This window comes from Nycticebus coucang, chromosome 18 (genome assembly GCF_027406575.1).
Source record: "Nycticebus coucang isolate mNycCou1 chromosome 18, mNycCou1.pri, whole genome shotgun sequence".
Classification (NCBI taxonomy): domain Eukaryota; kingdom Metazoa; phylum Chordata; class Mammalia; order Primates; family Lorisidae; genus Nycticebus; species Nycticebus coucang.
The window spans coordinates 67,176,387-67,200,925 of NC_069797.1; the positions used below are offsets into that span (position 1 = coordinate 67,176,387).

The window sequence follows — 24,539 nt, forward strand, 5'->3', positions numbered from 1 at the left end:
AAACTAAGAAAAAGTGAGGAGAGCTGACCAGCAAAGCCTCAAACAGCTCAGAGGAGGCTGGACTGCTGTCCTTCACTTCTTGGACCTCTTTGGTTCACACTTATGTTGTTGTTGTTTTTTAAAGGAAGAAAAGTTAATTATTAGTTCATAACATGATAGCTCATTCTATAGCCTTACATGAGTAAACAACTAGTTTTCTGGGTTTGTGGAATAGTTCCTTACTTTAAAGGAGAAGAGAAGATTGTGACTTATAAATATATTGGGGAGAATGTGGGAGGAGTGAGAAATTCAGAGGTGACAATGACCTTAAAACTGAGCACAGCACGTGTGCATGTGCTTGGGTGTGTGTGTAGACATTCGATGTCTTGTTAATGTGTAACATATGGGAGGACAGGGGATGACTGGAAGGGAGTAGCGAGTGTGCAGTCATTACAGCACGTGTGTTGCCATGAGGGTCTGATGCCAGGCAAGGCTGGGAAGTTGGGGTTGATGTTCACAGAATTGAGATATACTTCTTAACTGGTGTCAGAGACCGTCTCCAGCACTCAGGCCTGTGCTGGCGGAATCTCACACCCACAAACGCAAACCATCCATGAGCTGCAGTCCTGTATTTACCCAAACTCAGAAACACGCGCAAGTATGCACAGGTCTTCTGCATCCTGGGGCAGTTCATCCTAAGACTTTCGGCCAGTAGATCCCCGGGTTAGAATTCCCTTCATGAGGTCCTCCAAGGCCAAATTCCCGGGGAAACTTGAAGAGAGGTAGAAAAGTGTTTGATGATACAAAAAAGAAAAAAAAAAAGAAAAAGAAAGAAAGAAAGAAAAGAAAAAGAAATTCTGCTTGCTTGCAGTTCTTCCGATGGCCATAATGCTACAAGAAACTGTTGCACTCCAGAGCTGAAAAGGGCGAGGGCAGGCAGGGAAGGAGGCCAGAGCGCAGAGGCCCGAGAACTTGAAAGGAGAAATCCGCACTCTGGCGGAGAACGCCCTCAAGGCGCGGGGGCCTAGCAAGGGGCGGAGGAGAGCCCCGGGAAGGGTTAACGCGGGAGCAGAGCGTGCGGCGGGGGCGGGCCGGGGCCGGCCCGGGCGGGCGCCGGGCGCTGTCCCTTTAAGGCGGGCGGCGCGGGCTCGCCGAGCGCGGCTGTGATTGGCGCGGCGGGATCACAGGCTCCCAGAGCCCGGCCCCGGGGAATCGGCTGGGAGCCGGCTGCGCTTTGATAAGGTCCTGGCAACTCAGTAACAACCCGAGAGCCGGGAAATAAAAATAGCCCCTCAGAGCCATGGATTTCGGGGCCACCGGGCGGCCCAGGCGCCCGCCTCCTCCGCCGAAAGCCCTGCTGTAAAAGGTGGGGGTGGAGGCTCGGCCCCAGCGGAGCGGCTTCAAAGAAAGCCCCCCCTTGGACGGGGAACGAGGTCGCTTCTAGCCGTGTAGCGGGCGCGGGGGCTGGGAGTTGGCGTGGCTGAGCAGAGACCGGGTCCGGAGGGAGGTGAGGGCTGGACGGTCCTGCGATGGGGCGGCCGGGGCGCGGGGGGACGGCCCGGGGCGCGGCCGGCGCGTACCTCCCTTTCAGGACCGTGCGCTCGGCTCGCGCCTTTGAAGTGCACAGTTAAATCCACAGCGCAGTTTTTGTTGGAAGCGCCCGGAGGACATTTGGTGCGCCGAGTGCCTGCTGGAAACTGGACCTGTGTTGAAAGCCTGGCCAGGCGGGGGCCGGAGGGGCCGGGGGCGGCCGCGGCGGGGGCGGAGGCCCACTCGGGTCTTTTGCATAAAAGGGGCGGCGGGGTGCGCCGCTCCCCCTCCCTGGCGGGTGGATTTCGTTCTGATCCCAAGATTGTTGTTTCCCCGCGCACCCCTCCCCCGCCGCGCAACTCCCCATGTTCCCCGACGCCGGGTCCGGCCCGGGGGGGCCCGGGGCTGCCTCTGCGAGCCGAGCTGGGGGCCGAGGCCGGGGCCCTGCCCCGGGCGTCTGCGAGGTCTCGCCGCGGAGCGCGCGCGCGGATCAATGGTGAGTGCCGAGGCCGCGGCGGCCGGGCGGCCCGCGCGCTTTGATGTGCGGGGCGGCCCTTTGAAGTTGGCAGGCCGGCTATTTCGGGGCGCGCTTCGGTCAGGCGCGGAGGAGAGCGGCGGGCCGGGCGCCCAGCGCTCCGGGGGCTCGGCCCGGCCGCCTAGAGCGCTCTTCGACGAGCCCCCTCCTCAGGGGAGTCCGGAGGGGAGACTTCTCCAAGTGGCGGCAGTGGCGGGGCGGAGAAGGGGCAGATGCCCCCCGGGGGTCGCGTCGGTGTTGTGGTTAATGGATATGAGTCAGTGTGAGTGTGCGGAAGGGCCTTTGGAAGGTGGGATGAAAGGGTGGCGGCGCCCCCTGCTTGCCCTCCCTCCTCCCACCCCCGCCCCATCCTCTCCTCCTCCTCCTTCCCTCCTCCCCTGCGCCGCTCCTCACTGCGGGTCCGCGCTTAGGGGCCCAGAGAGCTGGCGAAGGCTCAGTCTGAGCGCTGGACCGGCCCGAGCCCGGGGCGCCCGCGTCCCCCGCGTCCCTCCTCCTCGTCCCGGCCCCGCGCCCCTGGCTGCCCGGGCCCCTTTTGCGGAGAGGCAGAGACTCTGCTCGTCGCCATTTCTGGACTGGGCTGCTGCTTTCACTGCTTTTTCTGCGGACGCCTCTGCGAGTGGCGGTGCAGGGACCGACCCCTGCCCGGGCTCGGGGCGCTTCTCGCGCGACCCGGAGCACTGGCCTTGCGGTCTGCTCGTCCGGGCTCTGGAGGCGTTCGGCGGGATTTCGGCAGGGGGATCGGGCTGGAAGGGCTCAGGGGATGAGAGCCCGGCCTCGGCGGCCTTCGTCTTCCAGGTAACGGGGCCGCCCCACCTCCCCGTCGCTGGGTAGCGCGGCGCTCCCGGCAGCCCCGCCGCTCCGCGGGCCGCGTTCCCCAGTCCGGCAGCCGGAGGCTCCGGGCGGGGGCGGCGAGCACCCACCCCAGGCCGGGTTCCCGGCTCCTCTCTCGGAGGTCGCCCCCCGTTTCTCTGTCCCTCTCCTGCGCTTTCCTAGTTGATCCTCCCCGTGCTAGGGAAAGCGGCATGTTTATTGGTTAGGTAAGACTTTTTTTCTTTTGGAAAAAAAGAGTTGAGATCAGTGGAGTTTGGGATTCTTGGCTTAGGCAGTGGTAGCGTGAGACGGCTTGTGATCCGATTTTGTAGGGTCCGCGGCTCTGGGACGTGTTTTGGGGGTACAGGGGCAGTGGGTCCTGAGGCTTCTCTGCTCTCTCAAAGTTTGGAGATCAAAGTCTCAACTGAGTGAGTTGGTTTTGGTTTGGGGGAGCGGGAAAGAGGTGTAGACTGAGACCGATTCATGGCGGGGGAGTGGGGGCGCGCAGCGAAAATTTACCTTGGGGGTGGGGAGGTGGGGTTGCGTGCTGAATCTGGGAGTCACGGAGCCCATTCCGCCTACGCTGGACGGGTACTTTGGGCAAGGATCCTCTGAATTTTTAAGTATGGGAAGGGGGGAGCGCGAAGGGGGAGGGAGTCGGGGGAATGGGAACCAGATGCCGGGGAAGGGCAGGTTTGGAGCTGGAGTTATCTGTGCAGAGCTGAGCGGGGAAATTTACCGAAATTGGTTTCACCTGCACAGAGCCCAGCTTTGGAGTTGATGCTTTGGGGGAGGGGAGGCGGGGGCAGAGCTGCCCTGCGTGTTGCCCAGGAGAGTGGGTTTTTGGAAAGTTTTGTCTTACACCTTCCATGTCCCTCTGCCGCCCCCACCCTTGCTCCTTTCACCTTCCCTGCCGCTTCTCCATCCCTCTCTGCGTCCCCCCCACGTGTGCCGGGAGCTCAGATTTCGCCTTTGAAAAAGCTGCATCTGATACTTTAGATGAGCACCTCGCAGATAGCTGGGTTGCTTGATTTGAATTTGAGGAGTTGAAAAGCCTGTTTACTTTCTTGCTTTGATGTTAGGTAGATCTGGTTTTGATTAGATCAATACCCTTTTCTCTCTCCCCACCTCCCCCTTCCTTTTCTTTCCAGAGAGGAGGCTCAGAGGAGCCCCTGCTGACTTGAGAGAGACAGAGACACCACGCTGATTGCTGGGAGGAACTGGAAGACGAAAAAAAAGGATTCCCAAACTCAGGGAGAAGAGCTCCCTCACCATGAGTAGCGCTGTGTTGGTGACTCGCCTCCCGGACCCCAGCAGCAGCTTCCACGAGGATGCCCCTCGGCCTCCAGTTCCAGGGGAAGAAGGAGAGACCCCACCGTGCCAGCTGGGGGCGGGCAAGGGCCAGGTCACCAAACCCATGCCTGTCTCCTCCAATACCAGGCGAAATGAAGATGGGCTGGGGGAGCCAGAGGGGCGAGCGTCCCCAGATTCCCCTCTGACCAGGTGGACCAAGTCCTTGCACTCCTTGTTGGGCGATCAAGATGGTGCTTACCTCTTCCGGACTTTCCTGGAAAGGGAGAAATGTGTGGATACCTTAGACTTCTGGTTTGCCTGCAACGGGTTCAGGCAAATGAACCTGAAGGATACCAAAACTTTACGAGTAGCCAAAGCGATCTACAAAAGGTACATCGAGAACAACAGCATTGTCTCCAAGCAGCTGAAGCCTGCCACCAAGACCTACATCAGAGATGGTATCAAGAAGCAGCAGATTGATTCCATCATGTTTGACCAGGCGCAGACCGAGGTCCAGTCGGTGATGGAGGAAAATGCCTACCAGATGTTTCTGACTTCTGATATATACCTCGAATATGTGAGGAGTGGGGGAGAAAACACAGCTTACATGAGTAATGGGGGCCTGGGGAGCCTAAAGGTTGTGTGTGGCTATCTACCCACCTTGAATGAAGAAGAGGAGTGGACTTGTGCCGACTTCAAGTGCAAACTTTCGCCCACTGTGGTTGGCTTGTCCAGCAAAACCCTAAGGGCTACAGCGAGTGTGAGGTCCACGGAAACTGTCGACAGTGGATACAGGTAAGACTGGCAGGGGGTGGTGGGGGCAGGCTTGGTGGATGATGTGGACTCCGCCGCTGTTTTCAGCTAAATAGGATGGACGGATGGCTGTGCTGTGCAGGTTGACAGAGGTCTGTTGAGAGCTAGCACTGCTGGCCATGGACCCTTCCTTTGATTTCCTTTTTGTTGTTTAAGGGGGGAAAAGCATTGCGTAAATATCTGCAGTTTTCCAGTGCTGACTTCAGACAGTGGCAAACAGTGTTCCTTAATGTGGGTTACTTATCCTGGGCTAGCGTCTTAGAAGGGGTTGAGAGAGAGAGAGAGTGTGTGTGTGAGTGTGAGTGAGTGAGTGAGAGAGAGAGAGCATGCTCCAGAGAACAGCAGCTTTTGATGCCTCTGAGTCACCAGTTCCACTAAGCACCAGTTCTGGAAGGGGTCACTTCACCACTAATCAGTAGCGAGTTAGGGAAGCAGATGGGTGGTGGTGGATGCAGGAAGTAACGTGTTCACCCATTGAGGGGTAAGTGGGATCTTTTGAACTTTTCTGTTAAGAGCCAGCAGTTGGTTTAACAACTAGGCTCATGGGTCTCTTTATAGAATTAGATATTTACCCAGCAAGACACGGTTCTAACTAGGGAAGGTCCTGTGACCTTCCCAAATGAAGGACCCTTAGCTTTAGAGTCTATTGGCATATTAATCTAGGTTTTAAGTATTTGCAAGTCCGAGGGGCAGACCTCAGTGGATTATTTTGTTAGTGCTGAAGGAGAAGAGATCTTGGCATGGGAGAACTGGAGCTCTGGAGTACTTAATCTTTGAGGCTTCAAAGACAAATAGTTCTTTACAGATTCTTGACTTTTGGAGGCAACTTCGGACGTCTTGTTAGAATGGTTGTTTCTGTTTCTCCCCCTCGCTCCACTTCCAAATATTCAATAAGAGAAATGGCCCTCTTAATTCCAAGGTGTTGCTTACACGACATGCAGAAGAGTGGACGGGGCGTACTGATTGCCATCTGAATGGTTTATCTTGCCATCCATGTGGATTTCCGGGTCTGCTAGGGACTCAGGATGCCATCTGTTAGCTGCCTCTGTAGATTTCCCTCTCTCTGTAGGCTGTGGTTTCCAGCATCCAGCAGGAGGAGGCAGAGTAGGCACCAGATAGTTTATCTTGAGCCTCTTGGGGTAGCCAGGTCTGAGCCTAGCAGACCATGATTTAGAGGTGGCCAAGAAAGTTGACTGCCCGTGAAGGAGGGGAAGGGCTTGTTCTCCAACCACCAGGGGGCGCGGTTACAGTTCTGGGAACCAGTTTACCCGCTCTCCGGCATCTGGCCTACCCCTAAGTGGAGGTGGGTTGGTTTTTCCAAGGAAACATAGAATCACATGAGGGAGTTGTTTCAGCGTCTTTATGCTTATGGATTAAGGTTGGTTGGGAGGAAGATTCTGGGTCTGGCCTCTGCAGCATGTCAGTCGCTGAGCACCTGTTGGTACGCCCTGCTCCATCACGAGCACATAAGGGTATACCTGTGGTGGTGGCCTCCTTGCCTTTCAGCTTGGCAGCTGAAGCTCAGACTACTTAAGTTCTGTGGTAAGGCTGCTTCTCCAGGGGCCTTCTGACAGTGGGGCTTCTGTGTCTGCCAGTGTAGGACCCAGAGTCACCATCCACCTTTGTAAATAGCTCGGTGTGTGATTTTGGATGCTCTCCGGGCAGGACTGGCCCCGCCCCTTTGTGGGCGGGCAGTAGAGGCCCAGCCTCGCTCACCTCCTCCCTTCCAGGGCCGCATCTGAGACGTTACCAGGATAATTTGTTGAATATTATTCTTGTGAAGCTTTTATGATAAATCCTGAAGCAGGGGCAAGAGATCCTGTTTCCCAGTGCGGCCTTCTTGCTTGTGAACTGTGGGTGGGCGGGCGTTGTGGATGCCACGATGACAGCTTTTCACTGACCTCTTGAGAGCTTCCATGCTGGATTCCTACGTGCTTCCTCCCACTGCTGTGGTGAAAATGAAGCTTTTTACCTGGACTATTTAACTGGGAATTGTCAAAAAGAATTTAAGACCTATGCAAATGATCTAATTTCATTTTAACATGGAAGGTGCTCAAGTATACTGGGACTTGTTCTGAGTTATTCAGAGGTCTATGTTCTGGCCCAGGCTACCACCTACTACTTGGATTAAAGCCTTTCTGAGCCCCATGTGCCCATCTGTAAAATGGGTGGGCACCAACCCTTCTGTGCATGTCACAGGTCAAAATAATAAACATGAAAGCCTTTTGGACAGGGGAACATTTTGAACAGATGAAAAGTGCTATAATTAGTATAATTAATAATGATAAGATGAAAAGGGTGACCAAGTCTGGAAATCACTTTCAAAGGGTGATCTGGGATTTATCCCATTTTTCATTGTAAGGCTGTACCCCCTTCCCATGCCTCAGCATTTTTCTTTCTTTCTTTTTTTCCTTTGCTTTGAGACAGTCTCACTCTGTTGCCTAAGCTAGAGTGCCATCATGTCAGCCTAGATCACAGCAACCTCAAACTCCTGAGGCCATCCTCCTGCCTCAGCCTCCTGAATAGCTGGGACTATAGGAACCTGCCAGAATGTCCAGCTAATTTTCAATTTTTAGTAGAGATGGGGTCTTGTTCTTGCTGAAGCTGTTCTTGAACTTCTGAGCTCAAGGGATCCTCCTGCCTTGGTCTCCCAGAATGCTGGGATTACAGGCATGAGCCACTGCGCTCATCCCACCTTTTTCTACTTGTTAAACTTATGTCTTTGCTGCTATTTCTTGGAAGAAAAGGATGCCATCTTTTGGGTTTAAGTCTTCCCCTCTTCTCCCCTATACACTCACTCACTGTGCAGAATGCTTGTTATATGGGATGGGTTTCATAAGTTAGCAAAATGAATGAAACAGAAAATCTGGGTTTTGCTGAGGGTCTCTCTTCATCAGCCTCGTGCCCAGGGCATTGGCCAGGCTTCTAAGCCCTGTGTTTACCTTGGGCTCTCAAAGGAGTCTCATTTTTAATGACTTGTTTGTGTCCTTACTGATTTGGTGTCAGGTTTAATATAAATAGTTGGGATGGAAGAGCAGGAATATCCTCAGAGGGCAGGACTTTGGTTTGAGGGGGATGCTTAGATTTCTATGGTCTCTATAAATACCCTGGAGTAAAAGCAACCTGTTGTTGGAGCACGTGTAAAAACCCGGGCACACAAACATGCACAGTGTTGAGGTGTGTGCAGAGGGGGCGTTGTGGGATTAGGCGCTCAGCCCAGCATTTATTTTGGGAAGGAGAATACAGTGTCGGGTGCACAGAGCGCTCCCTGTGCCCTCTCCTTTCTGCTTTGGCGCCTGTGTGTTCCTGCCCACAACAGGTCTCATCTGCCTGCCTTTGCGCCCTCTGCTCTGGCCACACTTGAAATTAGTCTGGCCCAGCAGATGGCCCTCTGCTGGCTCTGAGCACTTCCTGTTCTCTGAAAGAACTCGCTGATGAGGCCGGTTTTTGTGCGAAGCCATTGGAATCAAGCTTGGCTTCAATTATCAAAGAAAATGATGCCATAGGAAAGATATGCTGGAAGCAGTAGTCTGCAATTAGAGGAGGGAAGCTCTGATGAAGGCAGTGTGCTAAGATACACTTGTAAGTTTGCCTGTTTTCAAATGGCTCAGTTGCTGTTTGAGTCCTGGGCCCTCTCTGAGTGCCCCTTGATCTTGCCTTAGAAAATGCCAGTTGAAGAGAGTGTTGCCTTTTGGATAGTGGCTTTGTGAGTAAATTATCAGAGGGCTCTTAGAAAGCCCTAAATAGCCTTAGAAGCTAATACTTTTCTGAGTTGTGTTGTTTTGTGATGGGACCCAGAAGAGGGCCTCTGGCGGGGTCAGTCTTCTGTGCTTTGTATGGAGCCTCCCCCCTGGTGTATGGGAGGGGTGGGGCCACAGCATCCCATCAAGATAAGAGCTAAGGATGGGCTGGGGGAAAAGCAGCAGACCTCACCTATCTGTGAGGTCTTAGGAGCCTCTGCTACCTGAGAGCTGAAAACCCTTTGTAGGTTGACATTGCAGCCTAGGTGTGTGGATGCATGCCCAGTGCAAAATCTGTACCATAGGCCTCCACTCCCAGTAGGAATTTAAAATCCCTGCAGCAATTGGGAGCACAACAGGCCTGAGGAAATAATCAAAGCATCTGGGTACAATTACCATGGTGTGGTCAGGTTTCTTTCCTTTTTTTTTTTCTTTTTTAAAGTAATCACAAGAAAACAGCCCTAATCCATTTTTTTTTTTTAAATTATGTGCTGCTTTTGACAAAGTTCTGGGTTCTTAAAAATTGAGTTTCTGTCTCTCCCTACAACCCTGCCTCCTTCCTCTGCCCTGTCCTGTTATGATTGTAGGAAAATCCAAGTACTTTATGGCAGGCGACCGAGTTAAGAGCAGTACATTCCATTTTTAATCACTGGTCACACAGTACTCCTCTATTTTGGAAGTGAAGGGAGACAAGTTTATTTTGGGATCCGTGTATTGAACGAGTGCAAAGCTGTGTGAGCATACACAGGGTTGGAGTTGTGTGTCTTTTGCTAGGGAGGAAGGAATTTCTATTGAGTCATTTTCTCCTCATGGAGGTTGAAGTATAACTCTTGCATTGGCGACACAGTTGATGTGTTAATGCCACCAAGATAACAAGACTGAAGGGATGGAAAGAGTGTCTGAATGCCACTTAAGGCTGTTTTGGTTTTTTTGATGTCATACTACACTTCATAAACTAAAAAAACTTTTCAGCAACCACTTGATGGACCTAGGACTTTTAAGGAGGTCCAATAAGTTCTGAGCTCCTGTCACTTGCTACCAGCTGCTCTCAGCATGGTATACACGTGTGAAGAAGACAGGGCTGGTCCCTAGGGGATTTCAGTTTGGGTGCACAGGACAGACATTCACACCCACACGCCAGTGCTCTGCAGCTGGAGGTCATGCTACCTACTGTCAGAGCGTCAGTTGTGTACTGGAGAAAACAGCAGCAGTTCTCAGCGTCTGACTGGGGGTCCCTAGCAGGAGTTTACAGAAGGTCCTTCGATGGGAAGGGGCCCTAAAGAAGTCATGCTGTCCATCTTGCTCTTAGATGGTAGTTCCCCCCAGCCCCCTACAACTTTGGGCTGTTTTAAAGATCATACCTGTCCCCATCCACTCCAGGGATCTCCCCTTGCCATTCAGAAGCACTTCCTTTTTTCTGACTTTGGAAGCATCTTCTCTCATTGCCTCTGGCGGAGATGCTGACAGAAAGCCATACTGTTCCTTCCCAATCATCCCTCTGCCTTCTTGTCTCCAGAAAAGCAAACTCGTTTTCCTTTACTCTTCTCTCTACCTTTGGTGTCTGGGAATTTCAGATTAAGGACACAAGGACCAGGAATAAGGCATGGGTGATCTTAACCTTTCTCATTCAGTCCTCACAAAAGATCATGAGATCTCAGTCCTTCAGCAGATAAGAGAACAGGCCAGAGTGTCCAAGTGGCAGTTCAGAGTCACTTGGTCAAAGTACTTAGTGGGTTCCGTCAGTGCTCCAGGTTTGCACTTCTGGTCAGTTCTGTGCCTCTGTCATATTCCCGAGATCCTGGCTTTCTGCTCTAGCCTAGTGCTGTGGGTAGGATCGAGGTCCCAGCAGAAGTCCAGCTCCTCTGGCGAGTATCAGTGGGGTGGCCTCTGACAAGGCATTTGGCCGGCCTGAGGCTTGCTTTGCCTCCCTTGGGTGGTTGTGCAGATTAAAGGGTGTTTTCCAGCTCAAAAACAGTGACTTTACAGCTTTTTGTGTTTTGTGACTCCAGCTAAGAGCACAGACTCCTTAAAGACAGTGCCTATCTCTTCCACCTTTTTCTCTACCCCTGCCTTCCCCTGTGGAGATCCTCACACCAACTGTGGTACCAGCTAACCCCTGAGCTCCCTGCCCACACCTCTTCTTCCATCCCAACCTGGTGGCACAGATCAGATCCCATGTGCTGCTGGGAACATTTTCCCTTCTCTCTGTTAATCCTACTTCCTTGCTGTCCCTCAGGCTCTTGGTCCCTCCCCATCTGTTGAAGACAAGACTCTGGCCTTGAGCTACAGACCTACCTCCTTGTCTTTGCTCAGCTAGTTAGACCACCTCTCCCCATCTCTGTGGAGGCCTTTTCATGGCCTTTCCTTTTCCCCAATCTCGGGTGTCATTTCTTTGAAGGCCATCTTGGTGCACCTGCTCCCACCTGTCCCAGGGAGCCATCTCCAACAATCCTTGCTAGAAGCATCCTTTCCATCATATCCTGCCCCGTACTCTAAAAGAACTTATTAATTAATTTTTTTTGAGACAAAGTTTCAATGATATTGCCCTTGGGTAGAGTGCTGTGCGTCACAGTTCACAGCAGCCTCAACCTCTTGGGCTTAAGAGAGTCTCTTGCCTCAGCCTCCCCAGTAGCTGGGACTACAGGCATCTGCCACACGCCCGGCTATTTTTTTGTTGCAGTTGTCATTGTTTAGCTGGCCTGGGCTGGGTTCAAACCTGCCAGCCTTGGTGCATGTGGTCGGCAACATAACCACTACGCCTATTTTTTTGTTGTAGTTGCAGTTGTCATTGTTGTTTAGCAGGCCTGGGCTGGATTCAAACCCTCCAGCCCCAGTGTATGTGGCTGGCACCCTAACCATTGAGTATGGGCACCGAGCCTAGAAGAACTTTTTAAAATGTTGAGGCTAGTCTTTGTATTAAGAGGCAGAAAGAGGGGTTGAATAAGAGCCAGATGAGTCAGTTTCTGCCCACCTGTTCCAGCTGTGTGATCCAGGGCAGGCTGTTGTTCTTCTGATACCAACAAGGGCCTCATCTGTAGAATGGGCACAGTGCCATGTACCTTCTCCCCAAGTGGCCATGAGCATTAAGTGAGTTGATGTGTACAATGAGCATGGTGTGTACCTCCCTATGATACCCCCACATTATGGTGATGTGTTCTGACCAAGCCATGGGTCCTAGGAGACCAGGTGGGGAGGGGCTTCATACACTCTGAGTTCAGCACACAGTGTGAGTGAGTAGGAGCTCGGGAACAGTGCAGACAACTGACTGTGACCTCTCAGGGGTCCCTTTAATTTGCCAGCCTCTATGGATATCTTTATAGACCAGCTGCTATGGCCAAATAGAAAATGTTCCCTCTTCTGAGCCTTTCTTTTCTCTTCCAATTGATTTCTTTGCTGCTGGCTTAGACTTGGTGGGACCAGTAGAGGATGCCAGGATCTTTGTAAACCAGGTCTTCTGAGATACTGGGCTTTAATGGGCTGCAGGAAGGTCCCTTCCTTCAGTCTGCCAACCTATCTGCCCCTCCCCCTGAGTCTCTCACTGGTGACACAAGAGGAATGCAGCCCAGCAGGAGATGGGCACACTGGTTGTTCTGGGAAGAGATCAAGGGGGCAAAATGGGGAGCCAGAGGCCACTGAAACAAAAGGGCTGGAGACGCCCGGAGGAGGGGCCCAGGCCTTCCTTTGAAACAGCTGTGCTGCTCTTTTCATGCTGCTGGCCCTCCTCAGCCCTGGGGGAGGAAGCCCAGGCTGGGGGTGGGGGCACGGCAGAAGCCCAGCCCCGGGATGGGATGGGATAGGATGGGAGTCCTACACTCTGTTTTGAACTTTTCTGTCCTATCTGGACTGGGCTAACACACATTTTGGGGTCCCCAAACTATGTTCTCTTGGTGTAGGCTCAGATACGGGACTGGGAAGGAGAAAGTCTTCACTGACCTGTCCCCCGTTTTCATTCCATCGTCTCCTCCTAGAGCAGAGTCCTGTTTCCCCTCTGTTATTTAAGTGTGCATTTAGAATTTTATAGGATCTCCTGGGCTGTCTCTGGAATACTCTGCCCTGGCAGACCACCTTTTGGGATTAGAAGAACCCAGCCTGCCTTTTCCCCAGGCGAGTCAGGGGCTTCGCAGGCCTCCCTCTGTGGCCCCTGCATTCTGCCCTGGGCAGCAGGTTGGCATTGAACAGATCACAGGTTTTTATATACTTGGTTGTCCTGGGGTCCCTTATTTACCTGGGCTTCCGGTGAGCATCAGTCTAAACTGAACTATTGTTGTACTTTTCCTTCAGGTCCTTCAAGAGGAGCGACCCTGTCAATCCTTATCATGTAGGTTCTGGCTACGTCTTTGCGCCAGCCACCAGCGCCAACGACAGTGAGATATCCAGTGATGCGCTGACTGATGATTCTATGTCCATGACAGATAGTAGTGTGTGAGTATTCTCCTGTCCCCTCCGAGTATGTAATAGGGAGTGTGAGCCACCAGGACACCTGCACACAACTGTCAGTCATCCTCACCTGGCCTCACAAATCCCACCTGCACGTTTATGGACATTTGTCTGGTGGGAGGGGAGTATGACTGTGGTGTGGTGCTGGTTAAGGATGCCCTAGTTTGAGTTAGGTTAAACTTACAGCCTTGAAAGGGAAGAAAACTAAAGTACAATTGAAGGTGAAGAGGAGTAACTACAGATTTCTTGAGTTAAAAAAAGCCTTACTGGTTGTCATCTTCTGGTTATTCCTGTGGGAACAATTGCTTGACTGGATTCACTGTCTGCAGAACCAACAGGTGGGAGACAGGGTGGTAATAGAAACATTCCTATTTAGGTATTCATTGTTTTTGGAGGAAAAGGCATTGAAGGTGGGGGTTGGAAAGCCAGAAATCTCTAAAGGTCCTCTGTGTATAGCATTCCACCCTGATGTTTACACAGTAAGTGTTGGTGGAGTGTCCACTCTCCGTGTCAGACGCTGGGGACCCTAAGTGGGGCTCTCTCCAAAGTAGTGTCTGATCTGGGATATTTTGCAGATGGATGGCTTTGATCTTTCCAAGTAACCCAAGTCATTGGGGTGGTCTGATGAGGTCAACAGGCCATAATAAGGCCAGATCATATCTTTGAGTTTTGGGCCATATGAAGTTAGGTTATGGCAACCTCAGTGGAGGGAGAGCAGTGTTCCTGTGAATATTGTGTGTGTAGTGGGGGTGTTTGTAGGGTCTCCCTATCTCCTATGATCATTAGAGGTTTTAGTTCAGGAGACCCGGAATAGAGCCTGGGCATGGGTGAAATTTCCCAAAAGCTTCTCACCCAACACCCAGTTGAGAATCATAGTCCCAGAAATGGTCTTGAAAGTCTTCCAACAAATGTTTTGGAGTTGGAATTTCACCTGCTAAGGGAATACTTTGAAAGGCAAATTCATTGAACTGTGTCAGTTCTGACACACTTAGAGTTTGTTCCCTTTAGCTTCCTCGAATTGGACCATCTGTTCTTCTAGTTTGTTGGGAACAATCAGGTTTCCACTGGCCAGTGTTGCTTGGCCTGTGGCATAGGACCAGCAGGAGGGAAAGTTGATGAAGTGAGCTTGCGACTCTACTGTGGATTTTCCTGGTGGCTTTTATGGTTGTTACCTCATTCTTTTATTAGTAAAGGGAGGGAGATCCTTATGGTGAAAGATTCCATTTTAATAAATATCATTTGGCATTAGTGAAAATACAATAAGGTACACATCTTTCATCCAATGTAGAGAAATGAGAAGATTCAGAGGTGGGTTTTCCATATTGACTGAACTCTTTAAGTATCTACACTTGAAAAAAATTTATTCTTTGATGGGCATATTTCTTAGAATATGTTTTATCCTGTATTTAATGAGTAGTATTAGACAAGGCATATATTTTTTTTTTTTTTTGCAGTTTTGGCCGGGGTGGAGCTTGAACCCACCACCACGGGTATATGCGGCCAGCGCCCTACTCCTTGAGCCACAGGCGCCGCCCTAGACAAGGCATAACTTTTTTTTTTTTTTTTTTATCATCCCCCCAGAGACAGTCTCACTTTGTCACTGTTGGTAGAGTGCTGTGGCATCACAGCTCACAGCAACCTCCAGCTCTTGGGCTTAGGCGATTATCTTGCCTGAGCCTCCCAAGTAGCTGGGACTACAGGCACCCACCACAATGCCCAGCTATTTTTTTGTTGCAGTTTGGTCAGGGCTGAGTTCAAACCTGCCATCCTTGGTATATGGGGCTGGGGCCCTACCCACTGAGCCACAGGCGCCGCCCATAATTTAATTCTTGATTATCTGGACACTTAAACACCAAGCTCTGGTTTTCCATGCATTGTTGTGGCCTTTATCTCAAAGGCTAGGAGGTTGTGTGGGTTTATCTGCCCCTGTACGTATTGACATAGTTTTTCTCTTTGTCATTCTGCGCTGTCACATTTTGCTGTGTGCTGCTTCTAGCAAGCATTACTCCTCCAGCATTTACTAATTTGTGGATTGCGTGGGAGCCTTAGTGTTACATGTAAAATGAGAATAAGCTGGAATTGAATGAAGGCGTTGAGTCAATCTCCTAAGTCAAATGTAGTTGACTTAAGCCTATAAGGCTTCTGTTTAGTTTTCTTAGAGACTATTTTTGGCATGCTTCCTGGTCCTTGGCTGCATTTCAGGTCCCCATCATTGAGGTGTTATTCTGAGTTCATGATGAGATAACTTGGGTGTAGTCCCACACTTGCTTCTGTTTGATCCTCACAAGACCCAATCTGAAAGGTAGGCAGGTACCTACTCGTGACTTTCACAGATGAGGCAGTACAGCCCACTGTGCGTCCTTAGCCGTTCACGGCTCCCAGGCCAGACATAGGCTGCTGCACTTTGCTCGCTAGGCCCATCGCCTAAGCATGACCATTTTCAACAGGAGATATGTTAAGAGGACCAGTTGGCCAGAGATCTTTGAGCCACTTTAGGTTTCTGTTATTTTTTATTCATTAGCGATCAGACTGCCTTTACTTAACTAGGGTGGGGTGGAGTAGAAGAGAGCAAGTTTACATCCTCCCCTGCTGCCTCCCTCTTTATTTACCCCTTCTCTTATCTCCTTCTGGGAAGCAAGACTGTCTCAATTTTATTTACTGGCAACTTTAACTTCCCCCTTTAGCTGAAGCACTTTGGACTTGAAGCCAGGGGAGGTCACTTTCAGGGATTGGAAAGGTTACTTTTGCTAGTCACCTGTTGTGGGTTGAAAGGGTTATTAGCCAGCGAAGTCCACTTTGATAGAGACAGAAATGGGCAAACCCCTCCCTTAGCAACTTCCAGTTTGAGATTCTCTGGGTCCCTGATGGCAGGACCTCTGGGTGTTATAAGCCCATCCTGTTCAGATAATTAAGCAAATTATGCCTTGTCTAATACTATTCATTAAATACAGAACAAAACATATTCTAAGAAATAGGCCCTTCAAACTATAATTTTTTTGGAAGTGTAGATACTTGAAGAGTTCAGTCAATATGGAAAACCACCTCTGAATCTTCTCATTTTTTCACACTGGATGAAAGATGTGAACCCTCTTCTATTTATACTAATGCCAAATGCTAAAAAGTGGAACCTTTCACTGTATGGATCTCTCCCCTTTTACTTAACAAAGGATGAGGTAACACCATAAAAGCCACCAGGAACATCTACAGTAGAGTCCCAAACTCATTTCATTGATTTTGGATCAAAAACAAATAAAACAGAAAGCCAAGAGAAAGTCCCAGTGAGGCTCAGAGATACAGGCTTGTGGTATCGAGTGTCTCTGAGTCCTCTTCCAACTAAGTGGGCAGGCATGGACTATCACAGCTGTATGCATGTGGGTGTTTATACCAACTGGAGTGGATTTGGCACCTGTGTGGGATCACCCTCTTTTGAAAGTTGTGTCATGATACCGTGGTGGTGGACAAAGGGGTCTCCAGAACCAAAAGCCTATCGGATAGGGGCTTGTTTGCACTTAGAAGCTCCAGTGGGTCTCAAGCTGCCATCGAGTGCCAGGCGTGGGGGTCTGTTCTGCTGAATGGACTTGGCTACATGGAGCATTCTCTGGCTGGCTGGCCCTGGGTGTGTGTGATCTGCCTAGTGTTGGGCGGTCACCCAGGATTCCCAGGGCTGGGATTAGACCCCTCTTCAGAGCTCTGCCAGTTGTGGGCCCGTGCAGATGAGAGCGCTGGGAGAGAAATAAAGTGTGTGGGGGATGAAAAGCTGAACTGAATCGCTTTCAGCCCATTGTTCATCTGGGGAAGCTTAGAGGGGATAAGAGGGCAGCAGGCCCCTTTGAAATTTCCTTGAACAAATGAATAGGAGCGCCCCGTAAAGCATGAAAAGAGCCCTGGCTGTTTTTCCTCATCACAATGGCTGAGAGGGGCTGGGGAGGGGGCTGGCTGCCCCGCTGGGAGTTGAGGAGGGTACAGGACTGAGGAGGGGTGAGGGGGATAGAGGGGGTCACAGGCAGCCTTCAATAGACTCCAGAAGGTTGGAGTTCATTAGACACAAGCCCAGGGAAGCAATCGTCTCATTTGCGACAGAACCAATTAAGTCCCCGGGGCCTTTGCAAGAGGCCTGGGTAGAGGCTTAGGACAGGGCTGGCCTGCACTTGGTTATTCCAGGGAGCTGCCCACCAGGGCCTGGATGTGCAGAGCAGGCAGAGGCTTTAAAGAAATCATTGCCTTCTCCCAAAGCCCACTGCTGACTTCTGTTTTCTTGCTAAGTAAAATTAGCCTGTTAAAGATGGCTGGGGATTTGGGTCTCCATCACAAGCCTCTGAAAAGGCTATTTTATGAGTCTATTACTCTGAAACCTGCATTCTTGGATGAAATGGCTTAAAAATTTTTTTTTGAATGTTAACTGCCAAACTCCCAGCAAAATCCTAAACCCCAATCCTTGGAGGACTACAGGGCTATTCTAAGGCATCAGGCTTAAGAGGTTAGAGCAAAAGGGCTGAAAACATCAGAGGCAGCAGGGTGTTTTTTCTTTCGAAGAGGAGTTGCCCTCATAATCAGGATCAGCTACATTTGTACGTTGCTTCTGCTCTGAGTGTCCTCAAATCAGCACAAGATGATTTCTTTGCATCCCACACACGGGGTGTCGTCACTGAGTTATCTTATTTATTTTTATTTCTTTATATCTTATTTATGGGGGTTTACTTTGGACACCAGGAAATATATCTGAGTGAACTTCAAATATTACCTTCTCTTACAAACCAGGCTTTTGATGTTGGCTGTGATCAGAGGCTGCCTTCAGAGTGGCTGCCAAGTGAAGATGCGAGTGGACGCGTGTGCACATGAGTCTATTTCAAAGCTGCCGGGAAAAGACATTCAGGTTAGGTCGGGCACGGCTGAGTCAAAAGGCTAAGCTAATTGGCTCAGCTCAAATGGCAGCTAAGTGGAGTCTGTACTTCAAAACCTGTGCTCCCCAGAAACAGCTGGGCCCAGCAGCGGCTCGTTAGCTAAAATGTTTATCATTAAAGGAGATTGTATAAGGACCAAAACTCTGGTGCTCTCCAGCCCACAGGCTTGAGCAGCCAGGAAACTGATCATAGACTTTTTGAGGTTAAATAAAAAAAGAAAGGCCCCTTTTTGCAGTGAGGGGCTGTTTTGGAAGAAGATTCTTGGCTGGGGGGAGTTAAAGCCACATTTCCTTGAAGGTGACTGTTAAGCCTTTCTGAGCCTCTAAAAGCTGCCATCTCCCTTTTCCACTCTGGTCATGAACTGCCTTTACTGCAGTTTGATCCTTCACCGGCCCTGGGTGTCATGGCTGTGTGCATGTGAAATCATTTCTTCCACTTGCCTTCAATTTGGCAGTGGCCTGCTCCCCTGAACTTCTCTTTTTTCTACTTTATGTGGAGAAAGAAAGAAAAAGGTATAAGAGCTTTACCACTGATTTTCATCTAAGAGGAAGGGAAGGAGAAAAGAGTAACGCCTACCAGTAGAAACATCAGAGCAGAGTTTTGGAAGGGAGGGGTGGGGAACTCTTCCAAGACTTTTGGACCCTATGTCACCTGCATCATGGTGGAGTCCACGGGATAATTGCCTGCTGTCTCCCTAAGTTATAAGGAGAGGTATCCATGCCCTCTTTTTTTTTTAGAGACAGAATCTCACTTTTTTGCTCTCCGTAGAGTGCTGTGGCGTCATAGCTCACAGCAACCTCAAACTCTTGGGCTCAAGTGATTCTCTTGCCTCAGCCTCTCCAGTAGCTGGGACTACAGGCACCTGCCACAATACCTGGCTATTTTTAGAGATGAGGTCTTGCCCCGGCTCAGACTGGTCTTGAACCTGTGAGCTCAGGCAATCCACTCGCCTCTGCCCACCAGGGTTATAGGCATGAGCCACCGCGCCCATCCCCCATCTATTATATCCACTCTCTTAAGGGCCAGGAAGAACAACTGGTCAGAAGAGGGGCATGAACACTTGTCTTGTGCCCCCCACCCCTGGAGGTGGTCAGCGTGATTTAGTTAGAACAGCATAAGACCCAATCTTTGGAACTCCTTCACCTCACAGGGATTTAGGTGAGACAGGAACATTCATTGTGACTTGGGAACCACCAGGCAAGCCCCAGAGCCAATGAGTACTGAGTGGTGGGAAAGGACTTTTCAGAACATTCCACAGGTACCCCATTCATCTCTTCAGAATGTTAGGTGACTCCTTAGGGCTTAGCAAATGGTACCTTCATGCTCAGCCCATCAGGAAGCTGGATTCCTCTGGCTGGGGCTGAGTATAGGTTGCTCAGTTAAGGATACCTGTTCTGGGGGCCAAAATGGCTTGGGTTTGGATCTAGAATCTAACTGCAACTGACTATAATTCTAGGCGTGTAATTGAGTCCAAAACGTGGCTCGTGAAGATTCTTGTGAGAATGAAGTCTGATTACACATCAGACGTGTAAGCCAAGTGACCTGCACTGGGAACTGACCACCTCAGGCTACAGTCCATTGACTCAGGTGGGATTTGGTTGCTGGTCAAGCCAGGCATGCTTTTCAAGGGTCCAGTTGGTAAAGTATCCCAAGGTGAAAGAAAATAACGAATTTTGATAATCTTTATCTTTAGATAGTTCAATAAGTTGCATGACTTAGAAACTTATCCTCCTCTTACTTCAGGCAGTCCCCGGATTATGAACAGATAGGTTTTCTAGGTTTCTTCTTGAGTTTGTAGTAAGTTGGAACAGGTACATTTACCTATTACCTGCAATAACTTCTGTTCATAAGTGCAAGTCATATATCTGTTGGGTGTTTGTAACTCATAGATTTACTGTAATTGTGTTAGGGGCTGCCTGTATAGGAGTCGGTCAAGTGCTGGGCCTTACGAGTAGCAGGCTGACTGGGGGTCTGATTTCCCAGTAGGCGCTGGTTAGCCAGCTGCTGACCTTCCTACAGTGCTGTCTGTGCTGCACACTTGACTTTCTTTGGGGCAAGACTCACAGTTGTAAGTTCTTGCCTTATATACTGATTTCTTCTTTTCCCTTCCTACTCTTCTCAATGCGATTATCTTTATTCTTTAGCTAAAGTTTGGTTAACACAGATTGGTTCCTTGATCTGCTGGAATCTTCATTGGCCCCTTGGTGTCCTTGTTTTCTGGCCTTGGTCAGCAGCCTTCCTGAAATTACAGCCATTTGGAATTCTAGGGCATCACCGATAAGGAGCTAGAGGTCAACCAGTCACTCCTGGCGGTCTCTTGGTATTTTTAGGCATTGCCTGTTTTCAACTCTTGCTGATGAGTCTAAGATGTTTTTCTTCCTTCCACCTGTGTGGAAACAAACATCAGGGAAAGGGAAAGAGCCAAACACCTCATTTCAATATTTACAGCCTCAAAGTGTGATTCATTATGGAAATGTTTAAATCCTGAGGCTTCTCTAAATAAGTGGCCTCCTGAAGGGACATGAATGGGAAAATAGTCACACCTTGACCACTCTACTCTTTTAGAAGGAAATTATTTTTGAAAAAAATCCTAACTCCAGGTCATGTGTATAATGAACAGTAGTTGGAGTAGAGGGTTTCTGTTTTAAAATTCTTCTACTTGCTAATGTTTTGTTTTTTAAAATACACTGAGGGACAAAGGTGGCCCATACTTTAAGTCTTTTTAAAATTACCTTACAGTGAAAACTTCATTGATATGCCCTCAACTTAAAACTGCAGCTTTCTCCTTCTTTTCTGCTGTTTCATCGTAGTACTTATCACCTTTTAATGTTTTGCCCCTTCCTATGCCACCCCATGAAACTTCATGAGGGCAATTGTTTGGATTTTTTATCCACTTTTTTCTCTTGCTCATTGCCTAGAACAAGGTCAGGCACATAGCAGGTACTCAAATATTTAAATGAATTACACAAACCACCACATAGTAGAGTCTTGTCTCTTTATGCCCACATTGGTATTGTGTCTTTGAGAATTTGTTAGTTGGGAGTGGTAGGGTTTAGAGCTGAAGGAAGGAGTTGAAAGACTTACTGTGTATTATTTTTGTAAATCCCGTGGTGGTTTATAGAAAGTATAAATTTGTAAGTGACTGAGAGGTTGACTACTGGAGAATCATTCATACCTCACTAGTGCCTGTTTTAGCCTCTGTGGGTTGGTCTCTATCCCTACAACTTTTTGCCCCGATACTCTCATAAGGTACGGTTCCTGCTTTGGGGGCAGTATACTGTCATGGTAACATACTGCTGGAGGAGCAAAGGGACCCAAGAATCCCCTGCCTAGGAACCTGTTAAGTAGGGGAGTATATTGCATCTGAGTTGGCCAGAGCACAACTTGGTTTTGAGACAAGAGCCTAAGAGGTGAGCTTACCAAGCGCTTTCTAGGTCAGTGGTTCTCAACCTTCCTAATTGCTGCATTGTTACAAATGGAAAAAAGGGGTCACGGCCCACAGGCTGAGAACCGCTGTTCTAGGTTGATTTTCCTGCTTCCGACAGGGAGCCAAGTTTCCAGAGATGACTGATGGGAATATTCAAAGATGTTTTGGCAATTTGGTCTTGGATGTATCCTTCTCCCAGGGAATACTGATACATCCGGAGATAAGTGATGAACTGCCATGGAAGTGTGTGGCCCCATCTGTTGGTGGGATCTCAGGATGGTGTGTGAGTCAATCCAGGTACTGAAAGCATCCTCATAAGCCTGTGGATTCTGCCTTTTCCCTTAGAGATGGAATCCCTCCTTATCGTGTGGGGAGTAAGAAACAGCTCCAGAGAGAAATGCATCGCAGCGTGAAGGCCAATGGCCAAGTGTCTCTACCTCATTTCCCGGTGAGTATATCCTGGAAAGGGGAGGTGACCATTTCCTGCCATGTTGAGTCCTTAAAAAAAAGGAACAGAAGGTGGCAGAGGTAGAGGGGGTGGGTAGTTTGGGGACTGCAGAAAGACGCAGTACTTAAAGTCCCCTGGGGAAAGGGAGAGAAAGGAAGAACTGGACAAAAGGTGTTCCATGTTTCTTTGGGGGGATGTGATATTAAGCAAAGTGATGTGGTTATGAAGTTCACAATGACCTATTTTTGAAACTTGTACATTTTCTGAATTCAAAAGAGAACAATCTCTATGAGGAAGAAACCAAAGTAGTTCCTTCCTAGAAACGAAGAAATGCTAAGATACAATTTATGCTTCTATGTGATGGCTCACTGGATTCCCACTAGAATGGAAGCTCCCTGAGAGGAGTCTATTCTGTTAACGTACGTATCCAGAGACTAGAACACGTCTGACACATAATAGGTGCTCAATAAATAAATGAATGAATGAATGAGGTTGGACGAATCTGTCCCCTTTGGAAGAAAAACCACATTGCTGGAATATTTTAAATGTTGTGTTGGCTGCATGGCTGGGTCATCTGAGTCATCCATGTATCTCTTTACTTGGCTGTTTCTCTTCCTTATTTCTGAATCCCTGGAGGACAGCTGTTTATCTTTATTTCCAACCCCAGAACTTGGCTTAGCACCTACTGTTGAGTCTGTGTCTCACCAAATGCTGAATGAATGATTTAGAGTGAGGATCCCCACATGTAGCTTCTGGTGGTGATTTTGAGTTGGTGGGTGAAGGGCTTTTCTTCTACCTCCTCCTTTATTTCCATGTCCCCTGAAGCAGCTAACACATGGCCCACTGTATGCTTTCCCTGTCTACATTCCCATTTTAGGGCTGTGCTTCTTCGGATAACCTGAGATCCAGGTTGCAAGAATGCTGTTAATTAGGGAAGGAAAGAGAGCACCAAACTTACAGCAGGTGTTTCTGAATCCTCTTGTAGAATCCAAGTAGTCTGGTTATGTTGTTTAGAAAATTAACACAGTGAATTGCTAATCTCATGAATTGTAGGTTTTTTGGAAGCCCCTTACACAGACAAGGACAAACTTAACCTTGTCTTAAAATTAGCATGTTAATAAAATTGTTTTTCTGGGGACCTTCAGCATCTCCTCCCCCTATAAACACAACCAGTATTGATGACATATTGTTGTTTTTTTTTTTTTTTTTTTTTTTTTTTACTTTTACAATGGGGCAATATATGTGGTAACAAAGAAAAGTTCTATTGCCCAAGCTTGTAAATTAGATGATTTTGTCCTGGAGTGTGCAAATCGACTTTCTCCATCAGGCAGCACTTTGATATCGGGGGCTGCATGGAGCCAGCCTGTGTGAGAACGGCCATCCATCTACACAGGGGCCTTTCTCTCCCCTCTCACATTTCTGCAGCTAAGTGGTTGCCCTGGCGAGGCCCATCTCTTTAGCTGGGGGAGGTGCTGGCCTTTGCAAGCTGGCTTTCTGCTTCCCCTACCCCACCCCAAAGAAAAGGTCAAAGCAAGAGGGAGATGAGGAAGAAGGAGGTGGAACAACTGGAGAGGTGGGGGGCTGGGCTTGGGAGGGGAGTGAGATGACAGGAAAAGGACAGAAAGCTGGGCAGAAAGCTGGGCAGCGGGGGTTCTCTCTGCTCGCTGCTTTTGGCAGGCATTCTCGGTGCTTTTTTATATTCTGCACTTGATTTGGAGATGTTCCCTTTTCCCTTGATAGATCAGCTTCAGGCAGCCAAGCTCAGCAGTGTTCTGCTACTAGCCTGCAGCAGCTTTCTTCATTTTCTGTACAAAGAGATAGGGAGGAGGGAAGGAGAAAAACGAGGGAGATCGAGGATGGTGTTGAGACAACACCACCTCAAAGGTGCGCAGTGTGCGGCCAGGAAATAAATTACCACTTCTTCTCTGATCCGGAGCCGTTTGACTCCCCCCCCTTTTTTTTTTCTCTTTTTCCTCCCTCCTACCTCCTTTCCACTCTTATTATTTTTTTTTTTTTAATTTCTAACTCCCTGTCTGTTTAGATTCTATTTTTTATTCCTTGAGTTGGTCTCTCCCCTCTCTACCTCAGAGGGCTGCCTTTTTTTTTTTTTTTTTTTTTGATGTTTGACAACAGTCTTTGAAGATTTTCTACTTCAGAGTAGCTACTGATGGGCTGGTTGTACTACAGAGAGAACAAGCAGGGCCTCTCGGAGTGCGACCAACTGCTCCTGCCCAAGGCAAACGCTGGTGGGGCCCATGGCTCTCCATGAGGCCACGGTGCCGGTGCATAAAAGTCCCGAGCAGCCCAGGCCGCCCCTCCATCCTCTCTGCACTCAGGCATGGGGACGCGGCTCGCGCGCAGAGCCCCGGACGCTCCGGCCAAGCCGCCGCACACCGGGCCTGCTAAACGTGCCTCGTCCCTGTCCCTTTCCTCCCTGCGTCCCGTAGAGAACCCACCGCTTACCCAAGGAGATGACACCCGTGGAACCTGCCACCTTTGCGGCCGAGCTGATCTCAAGGCTGGAGAAGCTGAAACTGGAGCTGGAGAGTCGGCACAGCCTGGAGGAACGCCTGCAGCAGATCCGCGAGGTAGCCCGTCCGCGGGGGCGCCGTCGTGCGCGTGTGCG

At 49.6% G+C, this 24,539-nt stretch overlaps 1 protein-coding gene across 7 annotated transcripts in view; it reads left to right on the forward strand.

The window, feature by feature from the left end:
• The first annotated feature begins 987 nt into the window (after window positions 1–987).
• Window positions 988–24,539, forward strand: part of AXIN2 (axin 2) — a 33,099-nt gene continuing 9,547 nt past the window's right edge. Inside the window, exons 1-5 of one of the 7 annotated variants that reach the window (XM_053568377.1) lie at window positions 988–1,345; window positions 4,006–4,942; window positions 12,982–13,122; window positions 21,811–21,913; window positions 24,361–24,501. In XM_053568377.1, the coding sequence (XP_053424352.1) occupies window positions 4,128–4,942; window positions 12,982–13,122; window positions 21,811–21,913; window positions 24,361–24,501 (1,200 nt within the window). In that variant the 5' untranslated portion in view covers window positions 988–1,345; window positions 4,006–4,127. The other 6 variants (XM_053568372.1, XM_053568375.1, XM_053568376.1 and 3 more) reach the window with 6 other exon arrangements.